Source organism: Cheilinus undulatus, linkage group 12 (genome assembly GCF_018320785.1).
Source record: "Cheilinus undulatus linkage group 12, ASM1832078v1, whole genome shotgun sequence".
In the NCBI taxonomy this organism is placed as follows: Eukaryota; Metazoa; Chordata; class Actinopteri; order Labriformes; family Labridae; genus Cheilinus; species Cheilinus undulatus.
The window spans coordinates 24,562,840-24,583,588 of NC_054876.1; the positions used below are offsets into that span (position 1 = coordinate 24,562,840).

The following is a 20,749-nucleotide window of genomic DNA, read 5'->3' on the forward strand; positions in this document are numbered from 1 at the left end:
AAAACACTGTGATTGCACTGAGTGTGTGTGTGTGTGTGTCAGTTAGTCATTGACAAGATGTCCCACTGGTTTTACAAGTTACTTGTCTTCATGAAAGGTATGTGAATAAAGTGTACACTAAAAGACGTGCCCTTGCATAAGCTTCACAACTAAAAGTGAGTAGGTGAATGGCATTGTGATATGGTTTAATGCATATTTTGCTTTTGTTTGAAGATGGATGTGTGTCTAAAGAGTCTTTTGTTGCTTTGTTGTGTAGGTTTGATACAACTCAACATAAGACAGTTGGCTTTTAGTTCAACATGGTCGAAGATACTAATATGAAAAGAATAATCCTCTGAACTATGCATCAATTTGATTAGCTGTAATTTGCATTCATTTTACCTATACATTTACAAGCCTTTTGGGGATGGCTGCCAAGAAGCATACCCACGCATGATGCTGCCACCACTGTTCTTCAAACATAGGATGATGTGTATGTCGTCATGTGCAGTGTTTTGACCCTGCCAAACATAGTGTCATGTCTAATGGCCAAAAAAGCACCATATGGTCTCATCAGACCAAAGAACTTTCTCCCACTTCACCATGGAGTCTCCCCCATGCCCTTTGGTGAACACTAGTCGATATTTAATCTGAGTTTTCCTCAACAAACTTTTTTCCGCCACTCTTTCATAAAGCTTTGACTGGTGAAGAGCCCGGGCAACAGTTGTTGTATGCAGAGTCTGTCCTGTCTCAGTTGCTGAAGCATGTAACTCCTTCAGAGTAGTCAGAGGTGTCTTGATGGTCCCTCTCACTAGTCTCCTTGCACGCTCACATATTCCTTACTTTTCTTGATGATGGATTCAACTGAACTCTGGGGGATGTTCTGCCTTGTATTTTCCTTTTCTCTGAGTTGCTTGGAGTGTTCTTTTGTCTTCATGGTGTAATGGTAGCAAGAAATACTGATTAACCAGTGACTGGACCTTCCAGACACAGATGTCTTTATACTACAATCCCTTTAGACACATTAACTGCTCTTAGACTACTGACCACTAGCACCAACTGGCTGGTCCTCTGTTGAATTAGGTCAGTCACTTTAAAGGGGGTGAATATCTATCCAGTCACCTTTTTTACTTTACATATTTTTGTTTGATTGACATTACTTTGTAGAAATCTGTTTTCACCTTGACATTTAGGAGATTTTTTTCGGTTAAAAAAAAACAGCCAAATTATATTGACTATAATTGATGTATAAAATCAATGAAAGGGTAAAATATCCAAGGGGGAGAACATTTTTATATGCACTGTATGATAGACCCTGGGGCAGTGCTTAGTTTACAATATTACTCTCTGTTTAGGAATGTCAGAAAAACAAGTATGTCAGTACATGCACTGTCAGTGTTGCCATGGTAATCTGGAGTGTATGTAAGAAAAATGTGGTCAAGTGATCTTTTTTACAGCCCAAAACTGCCTCAAAGATTTAATCTCAGGTTGGTTTTTCAAAAGTCCTAAATTTTAAAGATAGATGTGTCAGGAAGGCTTCATTTATCTCGCTGGATTTACTGTTTATTCTACTCCATGGCTGATCACATCTGTGCAATAGCACTGCTCTACTTCCTCAGCTATGTGCACATGGACACAAAAAGCAGAAAAAATGCCTTATCAGAGGAAACATACATCATGTCAATCAGATGATTTTGGTTGGACGTGGCCCATTTAGAAATTTCATGCTGAAAAAAGAGTTTGTGTTTACCAATCACTCCAATTGGTGTCCATGTCTTGTTTTGATTGTGTCTTTCTAGCTGGGTCAAAGCTATTTCAACTACTCATGTTTGCCTTTTTCTTCACCTGTCTGAAGGTCTTCCCGCAGACGTGCTGTTCCACTGTTTATTGACTTTAGGTCAAGTTTGTACTGCTAAGCCTTAGATTAATTTAGGAGAACAGCAGGAAAAGGATCACTTACACATGATGATCATTTTGAACAAAGGAAAACAAACAGTCAGAACCAAATGGTAAAGGGAGGAGAATGAACTCTCTTTTGCACAGCAAGAGGACAAATGGAAGAGATGTGCAGTGATAGCAGTTTCTGTGACTAACATACTTACCATAAACTAGACTGAAAATAATAACGGAGAGACAAACACACAGCAGGACATTGTTTTGGCTGAATCTTACTGGCTCTTTCCACATACACTCATTGGCAGAAACATGTGCTCGACTTGTCATACTTAATCAATACCAGAGCGTATTATTGGCTGCTGTTTTATGTGTAAATGCTGAACAGTCATCAAATTGTTATTCCGTATCACATGTATTTCAAGTAAATATTATTGTTTGAGTCATTCACTAGTGGCTCTTGATTGAAACAATTCTTGTAAAAATCAGACAATTTTGATACCTGTTTTAATAAGATGTTCCTGGCCATTGGTTCCCAACCTTGGGCCCAGGAGGCTTAGTTTGCTCTGAAGTTGTCAAAATTATTTGCTAACATCAGTGTAACACACTTACTGGATGGTCAATGATAAAGGTCTTTTGGTAGTGACAAATGTGTATGGGCCTGTTTTATTGGGACTTAATCACAGAAAACTATTAAAATTGACATTAATTTTTTACAGCAATACTTATCTTTTTTTCCCTCTTGTTGGTCCCTGGGGGAGCTCACAATTTTTTGCAATACAACTATTGGAAACCAAGAATTTTGGTTGGAACCACTGTCCTAGGGACCTAAAGTTGATAAAGTTCTTGTTGCATGCAAACTCCTTCAAATGATCGATATTTCACAAATAAATCAACAACATTTTGCTACTGAAAACACTACCTGTTTTTAACTACACTGATTCAAGCATGACTGAAGGCCTGTAACACAAGGATGAACTGATTTTGGAGGTCAGAAGTCAAGACCATTGAAGCCTCACATTCATCTCTAACTTTTGAAAAGGATATCACAAGAAGGTTTTATGGGATTTTCTTCCATCTTTGCAACATGGTCCACTCTCATAAAAGTATGAACTTTGTAGATTCCGTAATTCAATGCCATAGGTCAACATCATTAGGCCTCAAGCTAACCCTTGTGAAAAGGTCATCTTAAAAATGATTTGAGGGACTTTTCCCAAATTCTCCACTCTGACTTACTGACAAACTAATTATTATAGGAGGTCCAAGATCCCATTCCCTGCTTGTGAGCACAATATCCCAAGAACACTCTTAGGGATTTTCTTCAAACTTTTCACAAATGCCACTTCTGGCTCTGGCATGAATTACTGAGATTTTGGAAGTCAAAGACCGAGATCATCGGGCCTCTTGACCACCCTTTACTAGTGGAAAGGGTATGCTAAATACTTTGAGGGAGCTTCTTCAGACTTTTTACAAATGTCCACTCTGACTCAAAGATAATTGTTTTTGGAGGTAAAGGGCTGAGGTCAAAAACCACAACATCCCTTCTCATTTAGTCATCACTGCACTTTCACTGTCCAATAATTTCATACTTTATACAGGCATATAAATGCTTAATGATAGTTCTATCATCTATCACATTACTACATAGCAAGTGTAGCTAAGTTATCTTTAGCAACTTGAGCTCTAGCAAAGGTAGCTAAAGCTTATGTAGCTTTGTAGAGAATGAAGCTATGTAGATGATTTGTAGCCTGAGCTTTAGCTACATTATCTACATAGCTCTTTTATCAATATCTAGGTTAGCTTTAGCAACATGAGCTTTAAGCCGGGTGTACACTGTGCAATTACAAGCCAACCATATGACAGTGGTGGCAGAATGTCATCTCATACTGTACGACTGAAATCGGGACGGACTGTGACAGAAACCCGTGGAGTTTCCTTTTCAAAAAGTCTCAAACGCCAAGAGAGAAGTGTTTCCAGTCATATTCTCTCTCTCTCTCTCCTCCCTCTATCTCTCTCACACACACACACAAACAGGATCACCTCTGTGTCAGCTGCAGGTCTGCGGGTAGAAATACTTCCTGCTCATTTATTTCTTTTATCATAGCGGGGGTGCATCAGAAAGTGATTCCAGCCGTTGTTGTGGTAATTTAGGACGTTGTCTGACAGTTTACAAAGGAAAAATCCCCCAAAGTTGTTTATTCTGCTTGCATTTCTGCTCTGACTGTGAAATGTTTGGAGTCATACGACCAAAATATCAAACATGCCAGAAATCCTCCTGACCAGTTGGGAGCAGCTCGTTAGGTCGTAGTCGGGCTGTGGTCAGCCGTCGTACCCCCCTGTCCACAGCACGACAAACGACTCCCAATCCGACTGAAAGCCCACCTGACTTCAGAGTGAGTCGTGCGACTTAAAATTTGTGGCTGAATCATGGAAAATCACACAGTCTACACCCGGCTTTAGCAAACATAGCTAATGCTTATTTAGCAACTGAAATGAGCTACTTCGTGATATTAGCTTTAGCTATGTAGCTACATTGCTCTGTTGCTTCATAACCTATGTACCTTGCACAGCTAACAGAGCAACATAAACTAGGTTTGCTGTGTTAGAATGTTTTCATGGAGGATGACCTTTTTTCCTCTAAACAATCTTTTTTTTTCGGCTTTATTAAACATTCTAATTTCAGCTTTTGCAGCTCAGGTTTTAACTTTTAACTTCTGGTATCCTAACCCTTACCCAAACCCTAAATGGCAATTTAATACTATTTTATTCAAGGTTTAGCATGTATTTCTGTTCTGACAGAGACAGCCTCAGATAAACCGTCTGTTACACTGGCTATCAGATATCTACTGCCTGCAGCCAGACCCCTCTCCTTTATTTACTATAGTTCTACATCTTTGTAGCCAGTTTACTCACACTTCTTCACTAACACTCATCTTTCTTCAACATACATGTCTATTTCATGGCCTTGAAGTCAGAGTATTTCACTACTAGAAGAAAGAACATAAAAGCATCAAACTTCAAGAGTACTGCTAATTATTACTGTAAAACTTACCTGGATTTATTTGCTCTGACTGTAACATGAACTTTAATGTCGCTGACATCTCCCATCATATTTTATGACTTTGCAATTTAACTCTGTACCCATAAAGTGTGTATCAGAATAGATGGTAGAATTTACAGCTCTGATGGTATGAATGAGTGCTTTAATGGGAATGTAAATAGTGTGTGAGTGCAGCACAGCCCGCTGATTATCCCAACCAAACATTCCACCACTTCAAAGCTGCTGCTGTAATTACAATGCTGTGAGGTGTGCCTGACGCACACAACCAGAGGCTTCTGCCGCTCCTCCATCACACACACTTACACACAGTACACAACACACATGCACAAACATGCTCAGACAAATTGCTTTCGCTATTATCAGGCTTAAATGATATTATGGAAAAAAGGAAGTGGGATGTGTGGGTAATTTTGCTACACCCAGGAGAGCAGTGCCTCTCATTTCTACCCCTCCTCCTTCCTTCCTGCCTTCCTTCCTTTATTCCTCCTCTTCTTCTCTTGCAAATCTGTCAGGAGCCATGGTTAGACAAGGATGTTGTTGACTGTTTTGCATTTCTTAATAAGAATAAGCTTTTTATATTGGGTTATGTGCATTAAACAGTCTTTTCAACAAAATCTTTTGCATAACCAGTGAAATCGAATCTTATAAAACATCAGTTCAGGTTCAGTTAACTTTATTGAGGATTGACACAGTTTATAGATTTTTAGTCAGTACATGCTGTAGCTCGTATTAGTGCCAGATGAAGCTGATAAGTTTCTAAATAACACTTGACACTAGGGCCAACAGTCACAGTGATTATGAAATATGAAATTGGAAATATTCCTTTTGCAGCAGGGTGGAAAGATAAACCAGCAACTATGCCAAGAATAGTACTCTTAGGTTTGCCACAATTAGTCTTATTTCTGCAGGGCTTCCTTTGGTCCTTTTCAGAAGATTTCTCACTGGAAAGATGGACCTGTGGATTTCAAATAACCTGTTTTAAAAAGAGATAAGGAAAAAGTGAGCAGGTTTAAAAAGACAGCAGAATTTAAAGTTCAAACACCTGTTTGATCCTACGGCAACAAAAAAGACATCCTGGAAACTCAATATTAGGTAATTTTATATCACATAAATTGCATGCAAACTCTGCTGCAAAAGCAAATTTTTATAAGAAAAATGTTTCCAGTGCATTTGTGCAATCAAGTCAGTGCTCTCTCTCTTAAACTCATAGCATCTTTGTGTTTAAAAATGACAGAAGATCTGCTGACCTATATACGGCAAGAAGATCCTTTTATTTTTTTCCTCTTCAAGCTAGCTGTTGTGCTGTCCCACTGATGCTATTTATACTTTAAAATTGCTTGCAAAAGCTTTTCTAATGAGGCTGGAACTTGGATGACTTTCTGGGGTATGTAAAGACTTAAATCCACACCAGTAAATCTCGCATTGAACATCTTTTTATCCAATTTTAGACCCATTTTCAATTGTTTCTGAAGCTTGTTTTGAATGCTAACTGCCATACTGCATACCACAATGCTTTGTGCAGGCTGTTTCATTATGGCATCATACTTTGTCAAACTGTGTAGCTATAACTATGCAGATCATGACAGAATAGTATAATAATAAAGAGAAAGAGCGATAGAGAGCTTGTGATGTGTCCCTCCATGTAACTGCAGCCAGGAAGTGCTTTGAGACATGGATTAAAAAAAAGTATAGTACAGTATTGCCATGGTTTATCTAATTAAACTCTGATTTTAGCCTTATTTCCTCAGCTAATGTCCAGCTCACCAACCTCCAACTTCATTGTTGTGACTGGAAATCTGTCTCTTTAAAGAGATCCAGACAGCGGTGGCTGGTGAAAAATTTAATAAGCAGGGCTGTCCTAAATCTGTTCAACTACAAGGCACATTGTCTCTTTTTATAGTTGAAAAGTGAAAGTATAAATCAACAGTTCTTCTTTGCATTTTAACATGCAACAATCATTTTTTTCAAACACAAAATTGAGTTAACACTTAAAAACTCTTCAGGATATATTATCAATATTATCAAAACACCCTGATTATTATCAACATCTGATAGCCTCTTTCCTTGCACTTCAACTATTAAAACTGCTATAAATGTGATAATCTCCTATGATTAGCTTCACCCTAAGTGACGGGCCTCAGGAAAGCTTTAAGACACTGTCATAACTGACATAGCTCATCTATGAAACGTTTCATTGTAAACATGCGGATGAATATTCATTTACCTGATCCAGACAGCTGCTTAACGGAGTCAGGCGCAGTGTTTCTCTTTAGCAGCTGGCTTCACAGACTTATCTGTGTGTGTCCCGTTTCTTCACTTTCTTGGGAGTGCTTCGTATTCCCAGTCCCGTGTCTGACAGGCTGATATGACCACACTGACTCAGCAAACAGGAAACATTAGCATTCGCCATATTAGCCTTCTAGCCGAGCCTCGTCGCGGGTGAATCCGCTACTTAAGTCATGGGGATAACGGTCTCCTTTTCCGCCTGCCTCCTGTTCAGTGACAACCAGGCTGATCTGGACCCAGCTCTGCTTTCATCAGTTTCTTCATCAGGTCTCCATTCACAGCAATCTTGAAGAAGTTTCAGTCAGCCACTGGAGAATGTATACGGTCGTGACTACCGTCCAGATCCCCTTTAATTATGCGAGAAGAGACTAGTATGACTTTAACCAATGACTGAGCGATGGGCGACTTGAAAGTTGCCCCAAACGGATTCAGTTTGAGCGTGCTGATTGGCTCATCTGTACGTCACTCATTTACTGTATATAGTAAATCAGTCATTGGTGAAGCTGTGCCATAAACCCGCCTCCTCTGAGAAGCAAAACCATACAGAAAAGAGAAGAAAACACTGAATAAATGCAGATTTCTTTCTGTAGATGACTTGTATTATAATTGTATATTGCTAGGTCTGTATCATGTCTTCAACACATACACATATCGATCTTTTTTATTTCAAAGGATTTTATTTTCTAATTCATACTATACTGTTTAATATGTGTCTGGCTGAGGGGGGATTGTGCCCAAGCACCCTCTATTGGCCAGCTGCCACTGGATCCAGATCATTTGACTCAGCTGGCTCCCAAATGGCTCTTCATTTGGTTTCAGTTTGAATTTTTAAATGTGGATTGCACAAAGGCAAAGGATGGAGGAAAGGAAACTGACACTAAACCAGGGCTAGCTATCGTGGCAAACATAAAAGAGCCATTTCGTAGCACAGGTCTGTTCAGTCTCTCACCTCACAAGTTTATTTGGTTGATTGTTCAGTTTCAATTAAAAGCATGTTTGTGTCAAAATTAGGATTTTTATATATTAACAGGGCTCAGTTAGCCTCTTAGCCCAGTACAAGACTCCTCCAGACTCTTGTTTCCCTTCCTCTAGCTAGAGCATGCTAAACACTAAAAGGTCTGCAATATTAGTAGTAGATGAAGACAGAAACCAAACCTAACTAGCATTAAAGATGCAGTCAAAAAGCCGAGAGAGAGGATACATGCCACAGACACTCAGCCAAGAACAAGTTCTGTGAATAATGACTGACAAGGTGCCTGCAGGGCGTGCGGGCACAGAGTGAGAGAGAGAGAGAGAGGGTGTGGAGGAGGATGGAGGTTGGGATCCTGAACAGAGCTGCAAAGAAAAAAAGGCAACAGTTTCTCCCCTGAGGAGTTGCTCCTTTCATCTGGCCGCTCACTGGCGCCTTCACAAACCTCTGATTGTCTGTGAAATAACCCCACTTTAATAAGGCAGCGGCAGCGGCAGCCTCCTGAGAACTGCTCCATAGTCTCACATAGGCGTGATACTCAGGCCCGTGGCTACACATAAATATGCAAAATAAAGTGCAGAGCTTAGTGTGTACATATCTGTCCTCTGGGATGTCTGTTAAAGAGTACACTGTTTTTCATGTTTTTGTAAAGAATGGCTATATTGTCTGGAAAATACGTAAGCCTTTCTTGGAAATTTTAAACAGGCGAGTTTTTATAGTTAGTTTTACATAAAATAATCCTAAAATAACATTTCTCTTTTGAAAGTGGAAGGCTTTAACAATCTGCACTGATTTATATACACACACACACATAAAGTCTAAGAAATGAGCATATCAGAGTGTAGATCTTGCCTTTTAATGTAAAAAGCGATTAATTATCATTCAGAACATTGTAAATGTCCCGGCTGTTAAAAAATGAGAAATGAGGGGACAGATAAGAAAGCTCTTTTAAGAAGCGTGTCCATGGGAAAAACAATCTTAAGATATGAGAAACATCCTTTTAGCTTCAAATGTTTCATCCGTCATCAAAGACTTGTTTCTTCAGGAGAATCTACTGGAACAAGTGTGAAATCGTCATCAGGAGTCAGGCACTTTCATCTGACATAACATGAAATTGTTCGTGGAAAATCCACAAAGAGCAGCTTCATGAGGGTCACAATGAGCAGCTTCATGAGAAATGTGTGCAGAGAATGGGATTGAATCACAGGACAGGAGGATGAATGGATCAACATGCAGATGTCTCATTTAGTTTGGGTTCAGTCACACCTCAGACACCAACCGGGACCGAGCTGAGGATTTTGAGACATAAATGTGTCATTTAGTGAAGTAATTTTCTCAGTAATTTGACTGTGACTGCTTTCATAGAACACTGGACTGGCACAGTACAGAGCAGCACTGTGACTATGATGGAAAGTCCCAGCAAAAAAAAAAAAAAAAAAAAAAAAAAAAAAGCAAAAGAATCGGAGAGATAAAGAAAAGAAAAGGATTACATCACAAACATTATTTTATCCAGGGTATATTCCTCCATAATTATCCACATGGGGCTCTTGTTTACACACACAGTCTCATGAGGTTAGTGTTAGAGCTAATCCATTACTGAAGCTTAACATGTGATAATGCTGCAGCACAGCTATTCTTTTTGAACCATCCATCCCCTAATCCACTTATTAAAGGAATGAAGCAGCAAAAGAGGACATGATTTACTCATGTTTCAAAGAAATTTTGATCACTATTTGAAGTTTTGAAACTCCTCAGTTTTGATAATTTATGATGATGCAAAACTTAAGGTTTTGATGAAGTGAAACTGTTTGCAAAAATTGTTATTTTTAGTCATTCTATTAGTAAATCTGATTTAAATGAGGCTGTTGTGAACACTTTGAATATATATTTTATGTCTTTCAGATAAGGCCTGAGGACAAATGCTTTCATGATGGCAGGTTATTAAATATTAATGTTTTTCCACTAAAATTCAGTGGGATTCATTCCTTCTATAGCAGGAATTAATGGAGAAAAATCAAGTCCTCGGTGCAAACAAACAAACAAGATACTAGAAGTCCTCTGCTTAATGTATGAACTGGACATGAAAGTTGGGAATGCTTCTTTACTGACCACTGTACAAATGCTCAAGGCAGATGAATTTGAACAGAGATCTATTTTATTTGACCAGAAAGCCCTTTGAGATCAAGATCTCTTTTTAAAGCTGAGAAAGCACATCATGTACCAGTGGTTTATTGAAACTTGTTCCCAGGTCTGATCCAGCTCACTGCATACTTGGTGCCCAGAACCACATAGGCTGGCTGAACGGGTGCATTGTGGAGGGGGCAGCTAGGAGGATACCTGGAGCGATGAGGCATGGACCTGGCCAGAGCAGTACAGGACAAAGGTCGACAGGAGAGAGTGCATGTAACGGCATATGCTCCCATACCTGACCTGACCTGACAATGCAATTGCTTATGAAAATAGCAGAGACTGCTCTAAAACAAGTGATACATTAAAGCAGTAGTTTCAAGCCTTTTTCCTTGGTGCCCCCAATGTATCTAGTAAGATACAAGTGATACCGATTTATAAACACATTTGAAAGTGGCCCGAATCTGATTCGAGAAGGTCAGATTCAATGTGACTTCACACTTCACTATCAGAAAAAAATCAGATATGAGTCACATGTGGGAAAAAAAAAACAGATTCAGGTCACTTTTAGCTGCAGTGTGAACAAAGCCTAAGAGAATAGGTCTACTGAATTTCTTACACACTTTTGAATTAAGTTTTTAATACATTTTTAATCATGATTTAAGTTCATATGGATATGTGCAAATTAAACGGTTTGTGAGAGTGGGTCAAATATGAACTACTTTGGTAGGTGCCTTTTGGGGCAGGACAATGTTTCTGCTTTCTTAAACTGTCTCAATTCAACTGATGCCCTTTTATTTGGCGTATCAGCCGATAAAAAGACAAAGGAAAATGTGAATGGTGAAACACGCAAAAAACATATAAACAGGCACAAATAAAAGTGCTGTTTTGTAATGCTGATTATTTTGATATTTTGAGATGACTGCATTCTACACACAACCTGCAAAAAACCCAGCAACTCCCGTTTCCGACCGTCCTTGAAAGCATCTCTCAAACACATTTTGGGACGCAGTGATTGGTCAAAGTTGAGTCTCGTTAACGTGATGCCTGTACTTACTCCTACGTACTACATGACAGCTCCACAACATCTCGCGCGCTGGAGCTGGTGTCAGCTAGCTGCCCTCTGACCGAAACTTCCTTAATAAAGGGTAGACATGGCTTCTCAGGAGACTACGAACGACCTGGGCTGTTGTTCATCCGAGGAGGACAGCGCTCGCGCGGACTCAGCGGAGGAGCAGCAGGAGAAGAAGCCATCTCCGGCGGTGCGTCGGCATCATCCTTTCAGCGTCGAGGCGCTCATGTCCGGGAGGAAGACTGAGGGTCGAGGCGGGGAGTCCACCTGCTGTCAAGCGGAGGTGATGGTGTCTCCTCTGGGTTTGAACTCTGTGTATGTATGCCGGGACAAGTGTGGTGTTCCCGGGGGGAAGAGTTTAACTGCTGCTCCTTCATCTCCGGTTAAATCTGAGACATCAGAGTCGGAGGAGTGCGCGACATGGATCAGCAGCAGCGCCTTTTCCCAACAGCCCCGTAAGTTTCCCTTTCATCTTGAAATTATGAACGTAAAGTTCACTTAATCCTGTTCTGGAGCTCAAAATTTTGAAGTTACATTTGAGTTTAGAGGAAGACCAGGCTATACCAAACTTTCTGTTACTAGTCTATATTTTTCTCAATATGATCCCTACATTCGTGCTGGAATGACTGTTTCCTGTTGGACACATGTCTTAATTGACAAAAATAAAGCAGAAAATACTAAGAAGTTGTGCTTAGTGGACAAATAACTCCTCAAATATATAGTAACAGTATAAGGTATTTTTCTAACCCAATCAGATATGTAGCACATAAAAAAAAAAAAAATTAGACAGCAGCGTGTCTTAGGTTTGTAATATTAACTCAAATGTTGCTGTTTTTGTTTGACTAAACCAATCTGATAATGTCATGCATACAGATTCTTCTCAACAAAGGAAATACTCAGTTATTCCCTATTAATTAAAGATTTTATTTACTAAATTATTAAACTTGATGAGCTGTATCCAAATTCCTAATTCATCATTACTGTTCTTCCAGGTCATGTAAGTTCAGCCTGCCCACTGAGGAAACACAAGACTAATCGAAAGCCTCGCACGCCCTTCAGCACATCCCAGCTTTTGGCCCTGGAGAGAAAGTTCAGACAGAAACAGTACCTGTCCATTGCCGAGCGGGCAGAGTTCTCCTCCTCTCTAACCTTGACCGAGACTCAGGTTAAAATCTGGTTCCAGAACCGCCGCGCTAAAGCCAAGAGGCTTCAAGAGGCCGAGCTTGAGAAACTTAAGATGGCCGCTGATGCTAAGACAGCAGCGGTGGCGGCCGCCGCTGCTGGAGGTTTACACCCTGGGTTTACGTTACCACTTTCGCTGGGCGCCATGACTCTGTATGGACAGTCTTATTCTGCCTACCATCACCATCACAGACCTATACTGCCCATTTCACCTCTGGGACTGTACGCTGCTCCTCTGGGTTACGGCATGTACCACTTATCATAAACATGGGAATATCACAGACTGTCTTTTAATGCAAAGGATTCCCCAAAACTGGACACTAGAGGCTGACAATTACATAAATATCAATACTTATCTGCTGCACAAGGAGTGTGTGACTCAACTTCCTGAGCACAACAAGTCAAATTAAACATCTATTTTTCTATCAACAAGGAAATAAACAGCCCATTAACTGCCTGTTTACATGACGTTTATATAAGAGTAGAGGCATCACCGTCCAGCTGTTCAGACTTCATTTGTTTACTTCTGCAATATTAAGGCTGGGGGGTGACTTGCACTGTGCACAAAGATAGAATTTTTCCCAAAGGCCTTATTCTTTGTTTGATTCAGTGCCTTATGTTTGGCCTTAATATCAAAACACTTTGTATTCCTGTTAGTAATGTTGGGTGATATAACAGTATCTATATCATCATTGGGATGACTTCAGCCACAAAATAGATTTTTGCAATACTTCACATAACACTAATGCTACTACTAGCTTAATAACTACGCTGGCGAGTAAAAGTAGCATATAACAGAGCAATGTGTGACAAACAACAGCTCAGATTAAGTCCTGGTCCTCTGCATGTTATCCACAATCACTGACCAAATAGCATGGTTAGAGCAGTGTCAGTGTTTACAATGAAAGCCCTGAAATTAGATAAAATGTGTTCTCCTTTCTCAGATAACAGCAACATTAAGTGAGTGTGCTATTTTTGCGGAACGTCTCTGCTGCTCTGGAGCTTTTACTGAAGCTTTGTGCTGGGATGAATCGACACCATTACTCCATCACAACAGCTCAAAGTTTGTTTCAATTCATGAATCCCCCCTTTTTTTAAGTCTTTGAGGACTCTGCGACTCTGAGCATAGTCAAAGACACAGCTGTAAACACTGTAACAACTGCTGACAGTAGCTCCACTAAAGCTCAGTTAATTCAATGATTAAAAAATATTTCTGATAAGTTCTCCACAACATTACATTGTTTCTTTTATTCTGAAATTGTGAAAGAGCCATATCAGGAAATGGAGTGTTTTTTTTAATAGCAGCTTAACAAAACTTCCAAGGAGATAAACAGAACTCCAAACCACACTGACTGAGTGACAATCTGCAGAATCTTCTTTTGGTGATCTTGTGCACAGGCATTAGAAAGTATCGGATCACTGGCTGGTTTTAGGGGAAGGAGGGGGTTAAGGCACTTAACAAGCATTTAAGTGCGCTATCCCTTTTAGTTTGTAATATTGGATTACATTACTGTGTATACGGTTAATTTCAGCACATATTGCTCACTTCTATCAGGATGACTATTGTTTCAGAAACTCCAGCCTAATAAACATATCACTGAAGAAGTCTTTCAAAGCCACATAAATATCTGCCTTGACACCTGTTCAAATCTATTTCAAGTTTGTGTCTTTTTAGTAAAGTTTTACAGTTACACACATTTTAAACTTTTCATCTTTTATCTCTCAAAGCAATAACAAACAAAAAAAAATATCACTTTACCAAGCATATATTGACTCATATTTATTCTGTTGTCTGATCTTTAACTCTGCTGGAAATGTATGAATGTCTCATGTTGTGTATTTATTAGAATTTGGTACCAAACTTCTGACCAAAAGTGTATTTATATTGTTTCTACCTGAGTGTCCCTTTGAAAGGGGCCTATATTATGCTATGCAGTTTATATATATTTTTGTCCTCTAATGTTCTTTCATTAAAATGAACAAAGAAGCCGTGTTATTTGGTGTCATTTTAGGTTTTCAAAATAAAGCAGTAACAAATAAATATGTACACATTCGTTACATAAAGTTCTTTAAAGAAAAGAAAATCCTGTGAGGAGTTTTTAGCTGGTCATTTAACTGACTAAAATAATTACAAATGCAAAAGCAAACAAGACAGTCAGCGGTATTAATTACTTCTTTGCAGTTATTTTGCTTACCTGTAGCAACTACTTTGTAATAGGTGTCAGACAAAATGATTGACAACATGCTGCAGGAGCAGGCTTCATTTTCATAGAAAAGATGTTTGATGAGTAATGCTATTTGAAAAATCAACCAGACTTGTTTGAGATCTGACACAAATCAAAAGTTCTTCACTAGTCTTTTTTAGCCCATGAAACCAGCTGTTCTGCATTCTTCCTTTTGCTTGCGTGGGTGCCAGTGTGTAAGTGTGTGCATGTGTGTTTGTGTGGTCTGATTCTGTGTGTGTTTCTCATCACACAGTGGTCACTTCAAGGCAATGTTTGACAAACCATACCCATAAATTATCCAACTTCACAGCTAGTTCCTGTTATAACCCTGCCATCATATACCACCCTGCTCAAACTCTTTTTTTATACAAAACGACATTTTTATAGCTCATGGTTTGCACAGAAATAAAGCTTGTCTCTCTGGCAATAATTATTCAGCATTTATGATCATTGGAGAGTTTCAGAGTTTCGCAACAGTAGCGTGAGAACTCCAAACAGCATTTATCTGTGTAGGAAGTGACTAGGGTGACAACTCGAGATTAAATATCTTCTGTTAGTATACAGGGAAAGACAAGGCTGCCCATAAAGGGGGACAGATGAGAGAGCTTTCTAGGGTGCAGCAAAACTAGGGGCCCAGCAAAATCATGGTCCATTGTAAAGTTAAGCTGTGATAATATTTTATTTGGAACCTGAATAATAATCACTCTTATCAAAGCAACAAAATGTACTTTTATTTGTTTACACTGTAGTACGATATAGCTTATGACCTCTTTTCAGTCAAGCAGGATTAAATTTTCTGGTAATGTTAACAATGTGGATGGGCAAACAGAACGAAACCATTTGGAAAGTAATGTTAGGCTCCGCTTTATCATACATCAGTGAAAATCAACTGGAGGCTTGGGGGTCACATCAGGACCCTCACAGCTACTCATCCAGCCCCCAGAGGTTTATCAAAAATATGGCATGCTATAGTTCAACTTTTTTCTTGAAGCCTGAAGAAAACCTTCAACCTGGCAGCTTATCAGACATAAAGCAAACTAGTATTTCTGTAATTCGTCATCATAAACACATACTTATTATTGTTATCTTGATTAAAGTTGCAGTTTTTAGCAATACTTTTCCACATAAGGCTCTTTGAGAGTGCAATTTCCCTCCTCTGAGAATCTTCTTTGTTTCCTGCATTTTGATTGGCATGCAGCCAATCACAACACAGCATATTGGCATCAAACTTAGTAACAGACATTGAGAGGGCTCCAGAAATATGCAGCTAAAATATCTCAATCGCCTCCTAGTGGCTGGCTGCAGAATAGGTAATAGGGACTTCTCTAATTGTTAAAGGCATAAAGTTCCATCGATTTTTGGGGAATTAATGTTTTTACAAGAATATTTTAATCACACAAAAATATAGATTTTATTTCAATATATTTCATGGTCCGTCCCCCACGGCGTCAGTCAAGAAAAAGCTGGCCCTTGTGAAAAAAGGAGTTGATGACCTCTGTCATACATACATATCAAGGAGACAGAAAAAGGAAGTAGAAGAAACTGAGAAAACTTCCAGGAAAAAATACTTAAACAAGTGCATAAAGTGGCAAAAAAAGGTTCTAAATGGTGAATAAACTATGAAAATGGGTGAAAAAGTGGGAAGATGGGTGAAAATTGTCCAAAACTAGTCAAAAGTGGTAGGAAAGGGGTAAAAATAGCAAAAGGGGCAAAAAGAAAAAAAAGGGTCAAACAGCAGTGAAAATTGGGTTTAAAGAGGGATTAAAGGGTAATAAGTGCAAAGTGGAAAAAAGGTGAGAATTGGTTAAAAAATGGCTAAAGGGTTAGAAGTGGAAGAAATGGGAAGCAAAAATGGTGAAAAGGGGTTAAAAAGTGGTAAAAAAAAAACATGTCAAATAGTGGCAAAATAGGTTGTAAGTGGCAAAAGGGGGGGTTTAAAGAGGCAAATGGATCAAAATTGGGTAAAACTGGTTCATAATGGCAAACAGGGGCTAAAAGAGGCATTAAGAGCAAAAAGGAAAAATGGGCAGGGAAAATTGTGAGAATGAGTTAAAAAGTGTCAATAAATGGGTTATAACTGGTGAATGTGGACAGAATTGGGGTAGAATAGTGAAATGGGTTGAGTGAGGCATAAAATGAGATTTAAAGAGACAGATACAGGTGAAAATGGGCAAAAGCTGGCAAAAAATGGGTTATAACTGGTGAATATCACAGGAGTGAGAAAGTATTGAAAATAGGTTAAAAAAGGTTTAAAATGAGCACAAATAAATATTTTCAACACTAGAACCCATTAAAAGTTTGGCACACTCTTCATATCCAAAATGAGAAAGGATGTCAGCACCAATGCTTCTGAACCAACATTACTGATATTATCAATAAATCACAACTGGGGAGCTTTTACTCAGCTTTCCAGGGGCCCAGCAAATACTGTGAGCAGGCCTAGGGTAGGGCTGTCACTAGTCATGTACTCAAGACCACACTATCAGAGACAAAGACTTGCTCGAGACCAGAGTACACCGAGACCAAGACCAAGACTTTTGGAGGTCGAGACTGAGTCAAGACCGAGACAAGCCCAAGACCATAAAAATCAATTTTAAAAAACCATGGCAAGGTTGAACAGTTGAATAGCATTCTCTCTTTAATTTTACTTTTCTTTTAAATAAGTTTGGCAGATAAAAACAAGGTGTCTACAACTCTTTCAAGACACAACATGCAATATCTCAAATCTTAACAAACTTGTTCAACTAACTTCTTGTAAAAATAAATCCTTATATGTATTTAAAAGCCACTGACAAGTCTGGAATCATTTTTAAGATCTGAAAATGAGACGTTTATCTAGATTTGTTAGGTGAATGGGCTTTAAAATAGGTGTTCAGAGGTATTCCTGACTAGAAATAAGATGGACTGATATCTGAGTTTTTGCTGGTGTAGCTATTTGGTTTTTTTTTAGCAAGTGCTTCTCCTTACTATCACATTAATGAAGTTGAAGACTAGCAGTCTTGATGGACAATCCCGAGACTAAGACAAGACCGAATAAAAATGCTCTTGAGTCTGAGACAAGATCAAGACATTCAAAATGTGGTCTTGAGATCGGTCTCAAGACCAAGACTGTTCTCGACACTAGCTGTCACAATACCAGAATGTTATGTAAGATAATGCTGGTAAAATTAAATGACAAACAAAGTCCTGGATAACCAGTGCTGGGTTATTTCTTGGTTTCAATGATCTAAAATTTCAGACAACTCCTGTAGACTGTCCACAGTGCAAAAAATAAAAATAAAATTGAAATTGTGTGGGACTAAAATGTGCCTGATGTATTTATGCATTTTGGACAGTACAACCTACTTTGCTCTATAAGATGTGACTTTTGCATCCGTAGCATCCCCTGATGTAAAAATGAGTATTACCTTACCTGTGAATATAAATAGACTACTGCTCATCCTCTGATGATGGAATTTTTTGTAAGCCTTAGGCCTCAGATATTATCGCATGTAAAAATAACAGATTATATTGTTTCAAAACATGTGATGGTGGAAATGATCTAATAATGGAAAATTTTCACTAGTTGCTAGTGTTCATGATTTCATCTGTGTCAGACTTTCAGTGACATTTACTGCTTACATTAGAGAGAATAAATCACAAAACTCCTTTAGATTGATGTCATATTCCCCCATTACACACCGACAATTGCTACATGTTAAGCCCTCTGTTTCTCTTCTAATCCTCATCAGCGTTCGACTCTTCCTGTCTCATTAAACAGACGTTTAACAACCACTGCTGATTAGCTTTGAATGAGCCAAAATCTATCAAACTTCTTCATTTAAACACCACTTTTAACAGACCTGCCACATGAGTTCAGTTGGTAAAAAGGTGTCTGCGCTTTGTTGCAATTATAAAACCAGCTTACAACTTCCGAGTGACTTTGATGTAACAAGGAAATGGTTTGAGGGCAGTAGCTTATTTACGAGGTTCCCCTTTAATCAGAACAAGGCGAGCAGGCAGGGAGGACTGGCAGGAAAATCAAGTCGCTAACACAGACAAGCAATCAGCCTAATGAAGTGCAGACTGGCAGGAGTGGCTCTGAGGAACTTGTGAAACATCAAGTTTGTGCTGCTTACTGGAGGGGGTGTTAAATATCAGTGATGGAGGAATCTCTGTCTTTTTTATTTAGAGGGTTGTCACTTCAACCACAGCTCTGTTTTTGTCATTGTTAGCTGCTGTTCATCTGGTAGTGATTCAGGATGTTTGTGGTTTGTCTGTCACTTACAGACATAAATTGACCCAACCGTCTCTGTGAGGCATGTGCTTGTCTTTTACCTCCTCTAGTGGCTGTTTTTAGTAAGGCATCATGGGAAAATCTCCCCCACTCCCTCTATTCTTTTGTTGCTCTGAGAAGCAGCAAGCCAATAAAATAAGTTTGATTCATTCAGGCTTATAACAAAATCTGGTGAACAAAACACCAGTGGATTAGTACATTAAATAACCAATCTGTAGTAAAACAGAGCAATTCTTTGCAAAATACAGTAAAGAATTTCTATTATTGCCTAAGATGATCAAAATTTCAACTGAAAATAACTAAAATCTAAATAAAGCACATACTAGAACATTCATCCAAATGTCTGCAGAAAAAGGTGTTACAAAACACAATTGTCTTATTTTCCCATATCAGGCAACTTTGTTAGTCACACAGCTATGCCTAATTCAGAATCTTAAGGAAACAACCAAAATCTTCAAATCATAACTCAAAAGGTGAGCAGAGTCTGAATACGTTTGGCAATTAAAACACTAAATGAACTCCATGCACATAAAGTACACAAGGTTAATCCAATTTAAAAAAAAACAAAAAAACAAAAAAACAAAAAAAAACATTTCAGTCAAGAAAGAGATGCCTGTTAATCAGGAAGGTACTCCTTCAATGAAGTCATTGTCAAGGGCTCAATGTATTCGCTCCCTTGGATGTTCTACCCTTTTAGTGATTTTATAAATCAGTCATGGTCAATATAGTTATACAGCATGACGCTGCCACCACTGTGCTTCAGAGTGGGGATGCTGCGTTTGTAGTGATGTGCATTGTTAGGTGTCTACAAAACATAATGTCTTGTTTGCATGGCCAAAAAGCACAATTTTGATCTAATCAGACCAAAGAACTTTCTTCCACTTGACCAAGGTGTCTCCCATATGCCTTTTGGCAAGCTCTAGTTGAGATTTAAGATTAGTTTTCTTTGGCACTCTCCCATAAAGCCTTGACTAGTGAAGAACCCGGGCAACAGATGTTGTATGCGGAGTCTCTCCCATCTCAGCTGCTGAAGCTTGTAACTCCTCCAGAGTTGTCATAGGTGTTTTGATGGTCTCTCTCATTATTCTCCTTCTTGCACGCTCACTCAGTTTGTGAGGATGGCTGGATCTAGGCAGATTTACTCATGTGCCATATGCCTTCCCTTTCTTGGTGATGGATTTAACTGAAATCTGGGAGATGTTCAGTGCCTTGGAATTTTTTTTGTATCCATCCACTGACATTTACTTTCAGTAAACTTTTCTCAGAGTTGCTTGGAGTGTTCTTTTGTATTCATGGTATGAGACACATTCACTGCACTCAGGTGATCCTCATTTCACTAATTGTGAGACTACTAGCACCTGTTGGCTAGATCTCCGTAGGATTAGTTCAGTCACTTTAGAGGAGGTGAATATTTATGCATTCGTCTAGCTTGAGTGACATATTTTTATTTAATTGACATTGCTTTGCAGAAATCTGTTTCCACTTTGACATTAAAGAGGTTTTATGTATTTTTTGGAAACAAAGCCAAATCGTAATGACGATGATTGAAAATCATTTAAAGGGTAAAACATCCAAGAGTGTGAATACTTTTAACAGACACTGTACGTATTCTGAGAAAACTTACAAAGCACATTTTGCACTGCACTTGGGGTAGTGACTTCAGATCATATAATTGTCT

The 20,749-nt window shown here is 38.9% G+C and overlaps 1 protein-coding gene across 1 annotated transcript; it reads left to right on the top strand.

The window, feature by feature from the left end:
- Positions 1-11,417: 11,417 nt before the first annotated feature.
- Positions 11,418-14,318, top strand: msx2b (muscle segment homeobox 2b). Its single transcript, XM_041801839.1, has 2 exons — positions 11,418-11,843; positions 12,381-14,318. Exons 1-2 carry the CDS (start codon positions 11,471-11,473, stop codon positions 12,833-12,835), a joined length of 828 nt encoding a protein of 275 aa, XP_041657773.1. The 5' UTR covers positions 11,418-11,470; the 3' UTR covers positions 12,836-14,318.
- Positions 14,319-20,749: the final 6,431 nt, after the last annotated feature.

Bases quoted from the DNA above. Each gene is read 5' to 3' on its own strand.
- msx2b (XM_041801839.1), top strand. From the start codon at position 11,471: ATGGCTTCTCAGGAGACTACGAACGACCTGGGCTGTTGTTCATCCGAG. The intron at 11,844-12,380 runs GTAAGTTTCCCT...CTGTTCTTCCAG, and splicing joins CGCCTTTTCCCAACAGCCCC to GTCATGTAAGTTCAGCCTGC.